The 13,118-nt window shown below is 35.3% G+C and overlaps 1 protein-coding gene across 8 annotated transcripts in view; it reads left to right on the forward strand.

The window, feature by feature from the left end:
• LOC133212676 (rho GTPase-activating protein 15-like) overlaps window positions 1-13,118 on the forward strand; it is a 185,076-nt gene that overhangs the window by 50,969 nt on the left and 120,989 nt on the right. For 7 of the 8 annotated variants that reach the window (XM_061354358.1, XM_061354357.1, XM_061354359.1 and 4 more), the window contains one exon: window positions 11,232-11,306. The exons of the other annotated variant lie outside the window; for it this stretch is intronic. In XM_061354358.1, the coding sequence (XP_061210342.1) occupies window positions 11,232-11,306 (75 nt within the window). The remainder of the gene's footprint in view (window positions 1-11,231; window positions 11,307-13,118) is intronic. 8 annotated transcript variants of the gene reach the window in all.

Here is a 13,118-nt window from a genome sequence, read left to right on the forward strand (position 1 = left end):
AGTTCTTTAATGTAGCAGAAAATAGCAATACAAGCTGAACTGCCTGGAAGTTGGAAGCCTCCCAAAATAAAATGAGAGTTACAGTACATTTTGCAAACACTAGTGTGTAACTACCAAGAGAATTCATAAATTCATCATTTTTTCATGCCTTCAAATAAGGAGTGGATTCCTTCCAGGGACATATCAAACAGAAATTTCCAAGGCTAAGTCCAGTGTGGTTTGGATAAAATATTTATATAAACAGTTGTAGAAAGAGTGCCATTTTGATTCCTCATCCATATCAAGGGGTGCAGAAGCAAAAGGATTCAGTGACAGGTGTTACTTGAAAAACTTTATTGGACTGGGGTCAAAAGAGGAAGAAACTTGGAGTGTAAGGAATAAACTGAAGCCTTTTTTCATTTTTCAATGTGCATTTTTGGCTTTGCTAACAGCATGGTATCTATGCACCAAATATACAAGCAAATTTCTGTCTTCATTTACCACCAAAGCTTCTAATAACATTTGGCTTGGGTTTTTTTGAGGTTCTGTTTTTAAGGTTTTTAAATTTTGTTTATATATATATATATATATATATATATATGTATTTAATCAAGTCAGTGACCTCTGTTGCAGTTTACCTGGAGTAAGTACTGTCTTTATACACTGTGTGAAGTTTGGTATGGCAGTGGATGGCTCTTGTTTTGTTGAAGGTTTTCTATTATATGTAAGGTAGGTGACTATCAGAATAGAAGGAGGAAAATCAAATCAGGGCAATTTCCAGTCTGTCTAGACACTTCAGAAGTTTCAAACAGGATAATTCCATTTCTTCTTCTCTCCTATATTAACGTTATGTGGTTTCCTGTCAGTGTAATGCCACAAGAGTAAAACTGGCAGATTCAGTGTGCTTGGATCAGAAATATGCACTTCCCACTCCTACGCATTCTCTTCAGTACATGAAACAATTTGTGCAGTGAGCACAAAAGGGAGTCTCATATTATTTAAAATGTTTCCTTGTCTGTGAAGGGCAAATAATGAAATGGCACTTAAGCAATATGACAATAACTTTTCGCAATTGTAGTTCTTACTTTGCCAAGACACAAAAGAATGATCCTTTTTTAAAAATTTGTTTCCTTTTTAAACTGTGACAAAGAATAACATCAAGAACTAACTTGAAGAACTAATTTTGTCATATAAAAAATGTCAAACAAACCTTAACCTTTGCATTATAGTACTTTTCCCTTGTCACCAGGTTTTGGTAAATGTGCTAGGATATTAATTTTGTGTGAGATGAAGGCAGATTGCAAGTGGAGAATCCTAGAGCTGTGTAACAATATTAGTAATCACTGCTGTTATATGTAGTTCCCTTTGAATTTGTGATTAAATATAAATCTGAGAAATCTCGAAGAGTGAAAAAGTTAAGCTTTTAAATATTTCCTTTCTTTTCCTAGCTGGATACTGTGATACCAATACAATAAGAAGGAGTTGTCCTGCTAATTGACCTTCGCAAAAAATCACCCATTTGCTTAATAAGCTACTAGAAGTAGATCAGTTATCTTGATTACTCTATTTCTTCCATGTTAGTGCTTATAATGGCACCTGGGAAAATCTGTTTGAAAACTTTGCTTCATTCTTTCTTCTGCGTGTATGTACTTTGGTTCTCTGAACATTTCTAATAAGCAATAGCAATTTAAAAAAAAAAGAGATTACAGGTTGTGATGATACGAGAGACTAATATGAGCCAAAAGGGCTGGGGAAAAAATAAATCACATGCTTACTCCTTACAAAGACAAGCGAGTGCAGATGGCAAGTTAGATGGCCATCTAGGTATTATCAATCTGACAGTTATCCAAGTGGTTCTGTCTTGCAGTCTCTAATTTTGGTATCTGAATAGTTTTTAATAAGATTTAGTCGTAGGATTGTCAGCCATGACCTGAGTTTGAAGATATTCCTTCCAATCACATTAAAAATGTACTTTGTGAAAATTCCTGCACTGACAAAAACAAAGGACTTTTCATTGTAAAAGCCAATGTTTTACCTCTGTGTTGCCTGGAATCAGCAACCTCAAAGTTAGAAAGGTGGTAGTCTTAGTGGGGGATTTTTGCCCTTCATATTAAAGAAACTGAACTAAGATTGGAAGTCAGAGCAAAATAGTTTTTGTCAAATTCTTTGACTTTTTTTGTCACTGGATTTTCATAATGACTTTTTTTTTTTTTTTTTTTTTTTGCTTGCATTCCTTATAAATCTAATTTTATTCTCTAGACAGGACCTTTTCACTGATCCTGTGAAATTTGGACACAACAATTTGACAATATGTCCAGGCCAAAACAGTTCCAGTAGTCACATATGACTGATTAGTCAGCATGCTCAAAGACAAGACTGTTATATCCTTGCAGCAAACAATTCTGTAGGGTAGGGACAGCGTGCTCAAATCCAGTCACCCTAGAGTAAACACTAAGTTAGACACAGCTTAAATGTGCCTTTGAGCACAGGTTTCCACTGCTGACTAGATGAAAGCCCCAAGCCAGACTGCAGATCCAGCCATGCCGTAGCTTTTATGTCTCTTTCCAACCCGCTAGCAAACGTCCATAATCATCAGAGCAGTACTGGGGTGCACTCAGCAAGGGGAAGGGGAAGAAGCAAGAGAAAAATACTTGTTAGAATAATTTTGTTAATTTGTTTAATGAGCATTTGCAACTTATTTTATTAATTTTCCATTAGTAAGTGTGATAAGTTTGCTCGTCAGAGTGTTGGCAGAAAGGAAGATTGCTGGAAAACTCCATTGGAAATATTCTCTGCTGCAGAGATCTCTCTCATGTTCTTCTCCCTCCTTCTTTTAAAAGTTTCGGTCATCTACCCAAAGAGCAGAAACTACAGTATGTAACTTTTTTAATGACTCCCATTCAGTGTATGAAGGGCAGTTAAAAAACTATGAATGGCCTGTAAAAATACAATGAGATTTTTACGGACATATAAAATTATTCAAATAATTCCAATTAAAATTTCAAATAAGTTATTGTGGAATAGTCAACAAAAAGCGTATTTTAAAGTAGCTTATTATTTAAAGTAATAAAATTAAAATTATGTGATTACCTGCTAATCAAACTATATTTGGGAAAGAAATGATATTTTAATTTAATATTTTTACTTTTTTCTAAGATAACTGCAATAAAGATGGCTTTTGAACTTAAAAAAAAAAAACAAACCCTGCAAACCCAAACATTTTTCTTCTCTACTAATTTTCATTAAAAAAATCCCTTGTTACCAAATAAGTTTTTCTCAGTTTTTATTTCAAAGAGGAATGACACAAAATAAAATAAATCTGTACTAAAATTACTTTTTTCCATTACCTACCTTTATGGATGCCCTTGTTCACTATGTAGTATTTTCTGCAGTACTGTATATATGGACTATGCATTGAAGGTAAACTATTTTAGGCAGGTCTGGATTTGATTCATACTAGTTTCAGTATTATATGTCTTTGATTTTTAAGCACCATGGCCATTGAGTGATGCGCAGTGCCCAAGGTAGTTTTAATCTAAGCTGGAAAGCAAAATAAACTAGGCGGTGATTTGGTTCAGATGCATGAGCCAGTTTGTTTCAAGTTAGTATGGATGTCCCTCCACTGCCATTGACAATGTAGAGCATATTCTTGCACAAGAATCCTTGAAACTTTTTTGTATCATTCCATTATCCCTCCCCTCACCCCCTAAATAGATTCCTCCCCACCCCCTTTGTATTTCTGGCACATATATGTCCACAGGTGTTATTAAGTATAGGGTAGCATGTGGTGTCCATGCTCCAGTGCTATCACAGAAGAAGGACTTCCTACAGGATAAAAATGATCACTTTCAGTATTTTGCATGCTGCCCATCTAAGCCCATCATTGCCTGGCATCTACACACTAAGGGCAAGGATCCAGCGAACTTGTGAGTGGGCACCATGCCATCTGAACAGATGGGCACGGAAGTAGGCAGCCAGCAGACCATGTATGTGCATCAACTGTGGGTGTTGAGGGCAAGATTCCCAGTGGAGAATGTCCAAACAGCTGTCTGGCCTGAGCCAACATGCCTACGACCAGGCAAAAGCTCCATCCCTAAATCCTGCTGAGTTGGATTAACCTTCAAAAATAAAAATTGCTTCTGCAGTAGCATAAGGTGAGTTTTTGGCTTGTTTAAATCTGAAAGACAGAATTATGTAGGCAAGATAAAGAGATGTACTAACATAAAGTCCATTAGAAATGACTGAGCATTTTTCTAGGAATATTAATATTATTTTATACAAGAGTATTTATGTGGTATATGATAACTGATGACTTGCAGGAGTGTGACATCAATGTTAATTACACTCTTTCTGTTAAGACAGTCTTTTCAGGAGAAATCAGGCTTTTGAGTGCATTTTGATTGTGGTGTATGCTCTGGATGTGATTTTGTAAAGACAATTCCTCTGGAATATATTTTTTTTTTCCCCACATTTACTTACTAAGTTTTAATGATTGTTTTGCTTGCCTCTTACCCTGAGAATACTATTCTGGGGTACAATCTCAGGTCAGATTTGCTGGCACAGTTTGTTGTCATAGCTGGATTCTTACATTTATTGTCTTTATATTTCTAAGATCAAAGGGGACATGAAAAGGTAAAATATCATTATTCTCTGTATCAACTTATATTTTTACATTTATAGACATAACATCAAAGAACACATTTTTTGCAGACCTAGATGTTGGAGGCAAATAGTGAAATACTGATGTCTATGCATATCTGTTCCTGCAGTTTTTACTCCATATTTCCTCTATCATTAGTTCATACTCATCTGTAATTTTACCAAAACATCTACAGTAGTTATGATTAACATATTTTAATAGCATGGTGAACCAAAAGTAACAACTGCATGATGAATAGAAAAATATGAATAGGAAACTTATCAATATATAATATTTTATAATATACATATTTACGGCTAGATAAATACTTGTCACAATGTGCATGTTTCTGTATTTTGTTACACATTACAGGCTGTAACAGAAAAGGCTAGCACAAATACATAAAAGGTCTCACTTTAAATGTTCATTGCTTGAATCAAGGAGTATTGTGTTTAATACAATTACAGCATATTGAAGTTTTGTGGCAAGGCTCCATTTTGATTTCTAGTTGAAAATCCTGTAGGTTAAAGAAAATGCAGCTGTTGGTCCCTTTGTAATAGTTTGATCCCCAGGTACACGAATTTGAGTGACCCACAGTCAAATTTAGAGCAGTCTTAGGATTTCATGAACATATGACGGTAAGAGCCTGTGGCAGTTGTGTCCTCTTCTACATAAAGTTTTGTCTGATCTCCTTTTCCTGAAAAGGCTAAAAATGAAGCCAACTACATCAGCTGCAAACGCCTCAAAACAAGGATAAATTGGACAAATTTCAAAGTCCATTTGAGTACCTATAAGGAGGAACAACAGGGCCTCCACTCTAGGGAAAATCCGTTCCTGGGAAACAGAAAGCCATTAATGGAGAAAAGTACCTAGTATCTGATGTAGGCTTGTCTTTGGAGTGAAAATATCCCAAACTGGATACCTCAGATTTGGATCATGCCCCTAACAATCTGGGGGAAGAAGATGACATAGCTTCAAACACACCATGCTTTGTAACCAAACTCATGATTGTTCATTCTCTGATCACAGAGAATCAGTTCATCTTAACACAGGCTGAAATTTAAACTAGGCTCTGAATAATTATTTTGCTCTTATTTCATGAATGAAGTGGCTGAACAAATCAGGATCCTCTCATAGTAACAGTGCCATGGTGCACATCTACAGCAAGTCCTGAAGCCAGGGAGCACACCCACGTGATTAAATTGCCTTGATGAAAAATACTCACCTTCACAGGCTCGAATACAAAGGAGGACCCTCACACTGTGGGAAAGGTCTATAGGATTCTGATTTATAAGGGAGCAAGAGGTCAAGGGAAGCAAAACCATTATCATTATTTTCACAGGCTCTGGAGATCTGAACTGAGTATAGAAGGCAGTGTGCTCAAAGGGAGACATGCAGGGGGAATGCGATACAGTCCTGCTTTTTCAATTTTTTTTTCCCTTCCTTTCTCCACTGATTTCAGTCTGCAGATTCTGCTGAGACTATGTCATATGTAACAGACCTGTAAGAGCTGTGAAGTGGTTTTCTTATTAAATGATGCATAGAGAGATTATCTGGTCTGTAGCCAGCACACAAAAGCTCCATCCATGCAAGTTCCTATTCCTGAGCAAAGCATTTGGTCACCTCCACAGCAATGAGTTTTCAGGAGCCTGGGGATGGAGGGTAAGGAGCAAATGTAGGCTGGTGTGGGCAGGACTGAAATTGCATTTAGTGCATCTTTCCCTGCAGGCCTTAGAAAAAAAAAAGTGGAGTGTGCTAATGTCACATTCCATGACTTGTAGTTTCTATTAGCTTTTCTTCTGATGAAATCTCTTTGGGACAGCAAGGATGAAAAAGACCTCAAATATATGGTTCTGATGTAACCTGTTGGAGGCTGGTGCTGGGAGTGGCTATGGCTTTAGGCAAGGAGCCCACTAGGACACAGGAGATTTCTCTGGGAGTGAATGGGGTCTTCTGCTGAGCTATAGTGCACTGAGAGCATTAGCAGCAGTGGGTTGGGGTCAGGGAGGAAGGGGATTGCTCTCTCTGTTCCTTGACAGACTCCATTTCTTGAGGATGGACTGAAAACCCTTATCTGCTGAGATGACAAAAGAGCATCTCTGAATGGGGAGCTCCAGATTATCTCAGTGCTTTTCACAGCAGAAGAAAAAACATTGCAGAGTTGCTTCCAAATAATTTCAGTAGATAATGGTGGACTTGCCATGCAGCCCAAGACTGGCTCTTTAAAGCAAAACAAATCACTTTGAGCATGGCAGTCAGTGAAATGTAACAGGATTTTTCTTTCTTTTGCCATTGCCTAGGTGTCTTTCAAGGAATGGGGCCATTAAGAAATGTTACAATACATTTTTGTTAAGTTTCTCTGTCTAAGCAATTATGAGCTGTCACAGCAGTATGGCAGTGACTGGGAATGAAATGACCACAGATGTCACTAAATCAGGTATCACCCCTCCTTGTCTGTTGAGGGAATGGTTTTCACTAAAGTTTATGTCACTAGTTTGTACTTTCATTGCAAACTTTCAAGCTGCCACCAGTAAGTTAGATCCTATAAAGAATGGAGTGTTCTGGCCCTGATCCAGAAAAGCACTTAAGCCTATTGCAGAGTGCTTTGCTGGATCAGGTCCAGAGCGGACCAACATGCTCAACATGTAGGGGCTCAACAGTAGGGGCTTTCTCTCTTTTTTGGATGTTTATAAAGGAATCTCCACATATGTGATTGCAGTCAGTAGGATGAAACGAAACAATAGCTAGACCCCTAAAAAGAAAGATCAAAGCATGAGCAGCATGACAATTTTGGTTTTGGTAGAAATCTAACAAAACCTCCATGAGAACCTTCTTCTTGGTGAAGTAGTACAGTGACTGATGGAGAACACAGCAGGTAGATCTCATCCCAGGGTTTCTCATTCAATGCAGAGCTCTGCTGCACCAGGTGTTGCTTTGTTGAGCAAACCATGTTTTTTTGCAGGCTGCTTGTAGGTGATCTTTGTAGGGAAATAATCAGTACTGAACCATTTATTTGATAATCTTGGAAACCACCTAGAAAGTTCTTACAGATATCTTAGTTATTTAGGGATACAAGTGAATTCAGAATGATTTTTTATCTGTGCTTTGCACTAGAAAAGCCTGTCTGAGCCTTTTGAGAAATGCCAGTTGGTTTTGTTAGGTTTGGTTGAAATCAAAAAGAAGCATGCTGCTTCCAATTGGCTAGATTAATTAGGTCAGAAATATGCTTTTAATATGAAATAAAATCCAAATAAGTTCTCCAAGTTTCTTTTTAAGTCAATGCTATGCTATTTGAAGAGAGTAGCAATGAGTTAGTGATGGATTCCCGCAAAAAGAAGGAGAATTTAAAGAACAAATGGGAATATAGAAATAAATGAAATTAAACATCAGGTTATTGTACTTCACTTTAATGTTAAAACAGCAGTTGTTAGATGGTTGTCCCATCTTGCCAGGATACCAGGCATGTGTAATGGAGGCTTTGCCTTTGTAGAAAGGATGATGATGGATTAGTGCTTAGATACTGAAATAACTCTGGTAGGAGATGGATACCCTTTAGCTAAAGGAAAGGGGGGTTGCTGAGGCTGAATTTAACAAAACAAGACTTGCCCACAGACTTGCAAGTGCTTGCAGAGTGGATTTTCAATGCTGCAGGTGACATTGTTGCTGACTGAAGAATGTTCATCAAATCAGAAAACTGCTGATAAGCTGCCTTTCCCAAAAAGAGATCTCACAAACTTCTGTAAATCTCTGCCTTTCATCATACCCTGGGAGGTGAGGTAGAGGACTTGTGACAGATATTATTTAGGTTTTTCTTTATTTTATTAGGGTAATAGAATGGAGCCATAGAGGGAAAAAAAATAATCTCAAAATATGTCCTTTATGGTTTATCTATTAAAAACTCAAAGAATGAAAATAATTGAGCCTACACTTCCCTTTGAAAATTCCGGTGCACCATTGAAACTTGTAAGTATATTGAAAAATTAGTATATTGACAACTGCCACCCAGGTCCTGCTAAGAACATTTTAACTTTGAAATGCATACGTCATAAAGGAAACGATATAACTAGCTCCTTCAGTGATATTTGCAAAATACATTTAAGAGCAAATTTCTATGATAGCTACTGGAATTTTATAAAATCAGTCTTAAAGAATATATTGACTCCATTGTTGCTGGATTTTTTGAAGCTGTTTTGATTCTGTTTTCATTTATTTTTAAAGTCCCATTACTAAACAAAAAAGCTGGTAAAATCTGAGTAAGAAATTTATTAAAGTTTCCATTGGTTTCATTTGTAAGCCAAATATTTGGAGTGTTTTTCTAGAAAAGCTTGATCTTGGCTTACATAGCTGTGGATTTTGATTGCATTTTTTGTGACTAAATTCAGACTTTGGAGCTTTATTACTTTCCTGTATGAGACTGGTCATTGTTGAGTTACAAAGTAACGTAATTTCTTTTATTTTTGCCCTAAAAAACCCTCTTGCCTTTTTAGCAAAAGTATCACATTAAATTTCTCCCTCTATGCATTCAGTTCTTCTTAATGTTTCTGCTTTGTGTACAGCAAAGAGGTTTTTAAACCATATAATATCATCCATAACTGGAACATTTTTTTCTCATTTAATATTTCCTGGAAATCTTGCTTTTGCCTTTTTATTACACTACCACTAATAATTTGCTAGCACTATAAAAATAATACTTTTTACTATTTCCTTTCTTCATTTGGCTGTGGATGGATTTGGTGCTTCTGAAATACTCTTTTTAGCATGTATCAAATGTGAGCTTTTCCTTTGTTAATACTCTCATCACTGAACCAAAGACCAGTCCAAAAGCTCTCATCGATGCTGTACACTTCACAAAGTTGCATATGGGGCTCCCAACAGACATATATGATTCTTGGGGAGAGCAGCTGAATGTTAAAATACGTACTGTGGAGTGATGGTGTCATTTAATTTGGTTGAGTGAAAAAGTATTTTAGAAAACATCACTGGGCAATATGCTCTGTTGTATGTTAAGGAATAAATATAATGAGGGGTCTGGGTAAGAAAGAATTCCTATGATCTAGACCTGAATAGTTGGTTGTATGTCTTGAACACTATAGAAACTTCAGAGTTGTTGAACAGTAAAGATAAAGATAAATGGAATTAATTTCTTTTGAATTTATATACATGTCTCTGCCTGCATTAATATTAAGTTCCATTCAAAATCTAAACAGAAAGACTGTAATCTTAGAAGTTCTCTCAATAGCATCAGCAAATCATTCTTGTTTACCCTACATGCTAATAAAACAGGAACATGACACTCTTGAAAACAAGATTGCAAAATACAGAAAATGTGGTCTGACATTTTTTTTCTCCCCAAAGGAGGTACTGCCACTAACCAAAGTATTTCTTATGAAAGCTCGATTGCTTAAGATGCAGAATATTAAGAGAGAAAAACACTTTAGGACACAGCCATGTCACCAGCTGTTACTCACCCTTAATGAAATTGTTAAGTGATATTCTTCATAAATAGGTCAGAGAAACTTTTGAATTGTGAAGGATGTTTTATCTCTTTCTTTGAAATGTTTGTATTAAATTTAGAACTGGTAATTCATTAAGCTCATTATCTCTGGCTAGGAGAGTACAGCAATATCTAGGATATAGATTTCAAGGCTTAAAAATGTTAGTGCTTACAAATAAACATGAAAGCAATATGTGGAGAAAAAATATGGGATCATAATATGTTTAACTGTTTTTTGAGTGTGGCTCTCTGGATTAATTAAGAACATTTTCTACATTCAGACACTTGAATATAAACAGAATACATTATTACTTTTGGTTAACTCTGTTTTAATAGGGAAAAAGAGAATGCAGTATGCTGAATACAGTGGAAACTAGTTGAGACTGTATTTTGTTGTTTGCTTTTTGGCTTCACTTAGAAGAGGAGATAATCATTCAATTCTACAGGATATCATTTCCAAATTATATTATTATTGATTGACATTGAATTTAAACAGTAATTTATTTTTTTTTTATATTGGCTTCCTCCTACAAAAGAAGGAACTGGAGGAGATCAGGACTTATTTGGTACTTAGGAATAATTGTAGAATCAGAGTCCAGCCTTCCAGTCATGGAGATTTTAGAAATAGCCTTTAAAGCAGTTTTAACGTACTGGATATATTGTGTGATTGTTCCCAATTATTTTCTAGTTTCTTCACTGACTTGCTTTGTGGTCTTGAGGTTATAATTAGCATTTTTTCCATTTCTGTAAAATGGAACTTAACTAACTAAAAAATTTTTGAGAATCCCCATGGAAAAATCATAATTTCAAAGACTACTGTTATCAGTTGTTTAACTTTTAGGTAAAGTTGCCAATGTGACATCACAATGAAACACATTTATACCAAAGATGTTTAGAGATTAGTATCTGTACTTTTCAAATACACGGGGCTCAGGGAACGCCAGTTTTCACAGAAATATAGTACTGAAAGCAACCAGGTTTCCAAAACTCCATCCAATAAATGTTGTGCATGCCCAGTAATTAGATTTGTTGTTCCATCTTTACCTGTATGTGTTTGAATCTCTTTGAATTTGCATCCTTTTTCTTTTCTTAATTTTTTTTTTTTTTTTTTTTTTTTAGGTAAGCCGTCACAGAAGAAATCATTCCCAGCATAACTTAACACTTGCAAATATCATTAGCACACAGGACCACACAGTAAGCAATTGCTTTATAGAACTCATAAATCACTCTTGTTATTTTAAATGTTTATAATGTAAATGTTACACATGCTTTATTAAAGAATAAATACATGAGGCTTTGGATGCCTCAAGATGTTAAGGAGTTTGAGGGACATGATTAATCAATAAAAAGAATAATTTCAGAAGGTACAAGGCAATTCGTATAGCTTGACTTTGCTGTTAAGTCACTTGTACCAGACTGATATTTCATCAGTATTAATACCTGGTATAAAGGAATACAACCATGTACTTGTCCCATCTTTGCTCATATTAAGGTATTTTTAATATGAGTATCAGTTTTTATAATTAAAAGTCATCAAAAAATATAACAAAATTTTCCTTGACATTTTAAAAATCTAGAGGGAATGAGAAGCATGGAGGTTTTTCTGTTAAAAGAGAATGAATATGCAAATACAGATTCATCAAAGAAATGTTGGTATTAGTGGTACTTTGTCCTACACAAACTTTTCAGGGTTAGGTAGGTTCAGAAGCTTTGAATTCTTGTAACTAGGGAAATTATAGAACCTATATGCAATATAGTAATAATTACTTTTCCTTATAATTTTTAATACCGTCAACCTGCGAGAATCTTTTTTAAAAAATATTATTTAGGTACTGAATATTTACATATGCATACTCTCATTTTTAATATTTTTCTAAAAAGCAAACAAAACCAAAATAGAAAAAATAATAAAAAAAAAGGAACCCTCAAAAACCCCACCACCGCAAAACCCCCCACAATAATTTGATTTTCTTATTTCTATGCTAACTCTTCACTCTTAAGGGCATTTTGGGTCATTTTTTCAATCTTTCAAATGCTGAAAAGGTGCAGGAAGGGCAGCAGCTTAACAAGAAATGATGATATTTATGGAGACAGAAACAACAAAGCATTAAGATATATCTGGAATTCTTTTAAATTTAATATCAGCCATTTGCATGAGTATTGTAAACTGATTTTAGTTGTCTTGGAATTATCTTCTTGAAAGCAAGTAGAACAGAAAAGGGGATATTAGCAGATGTTAAGCAATGAGAATATAACACCCCAGAGTTTACACAAATATTGGGATCATACTAGAAATCTTTTGGTCTTTATGGTAAAGTTGTTTTGTAATTCCATAAATGTTTTTTATACTAATTACAGAAAAAACTATGTGCATAATCAATTAATGAAGACCATGCTATTTTTTTTTAAAGACAGCACCTGCAGTTATTCAGTTAAAGCAATATATATATGAGAGTTAAATTACATAGCACTGAAAGGTCTTATTAACTGAAGACCTTGTAATTTTTGCTGTTCAATTTTGAACCATTTAATTTGTAACAAATGGTGAATTTGAGCTATGCAATTTAAACCAGGGTATTTTATATGTCCAGCTTTTGATAGTGAATTAAATAACCTATCTCAATTCAATTATTGGGAGAATATGACTGAGCTGCAACCTTTTCATCTGCAATCACATCTAAATTTAAACTTCCCAAAAGGTGAGAACAGAGGTGATTCAGATTGGATGTTGAAAATCATATTTGCCTTTATTTTTGGATTGGTTAAAATAACAGTTTGGGAAGGATGGTTCGTAAACATTGAAAGCATGAGATTTTGGGTCTGATTCAGAGAATCAATCAACAGCTTCTCTGAATGGTTAGTCAATGTTCCTCCCAATTGTTGTTTCCAGATGAAAGGAAATATTAAGAAAAACAACCTTTCTTATGTTATTTAACTTCTCTGGTGCTGGCCATGCCCCAGGTTTTATGCTACAGAAATGAAGGTTTAGAAGGGGAAGGAAAATAT

This window comes from Neopsephotus bourkii, unplaced genomic scaffold (genome assembly GCF_033783945.1).
Source record: "Neopsephotus bourkii isolate Nb327-2 ecotype Australia unplaced genomic scaffold, CSIRO-AGI_Nbou_v1 NB_730, whole genome shotgun sequence".
Taxonomy (NCBI): domain Eukaryota; kingdom Metazoa; phylum Chordata; class Aves; order Psittaciformes; family Psittacidae; genus Neopsephotus; species Neopsephotus bourkii.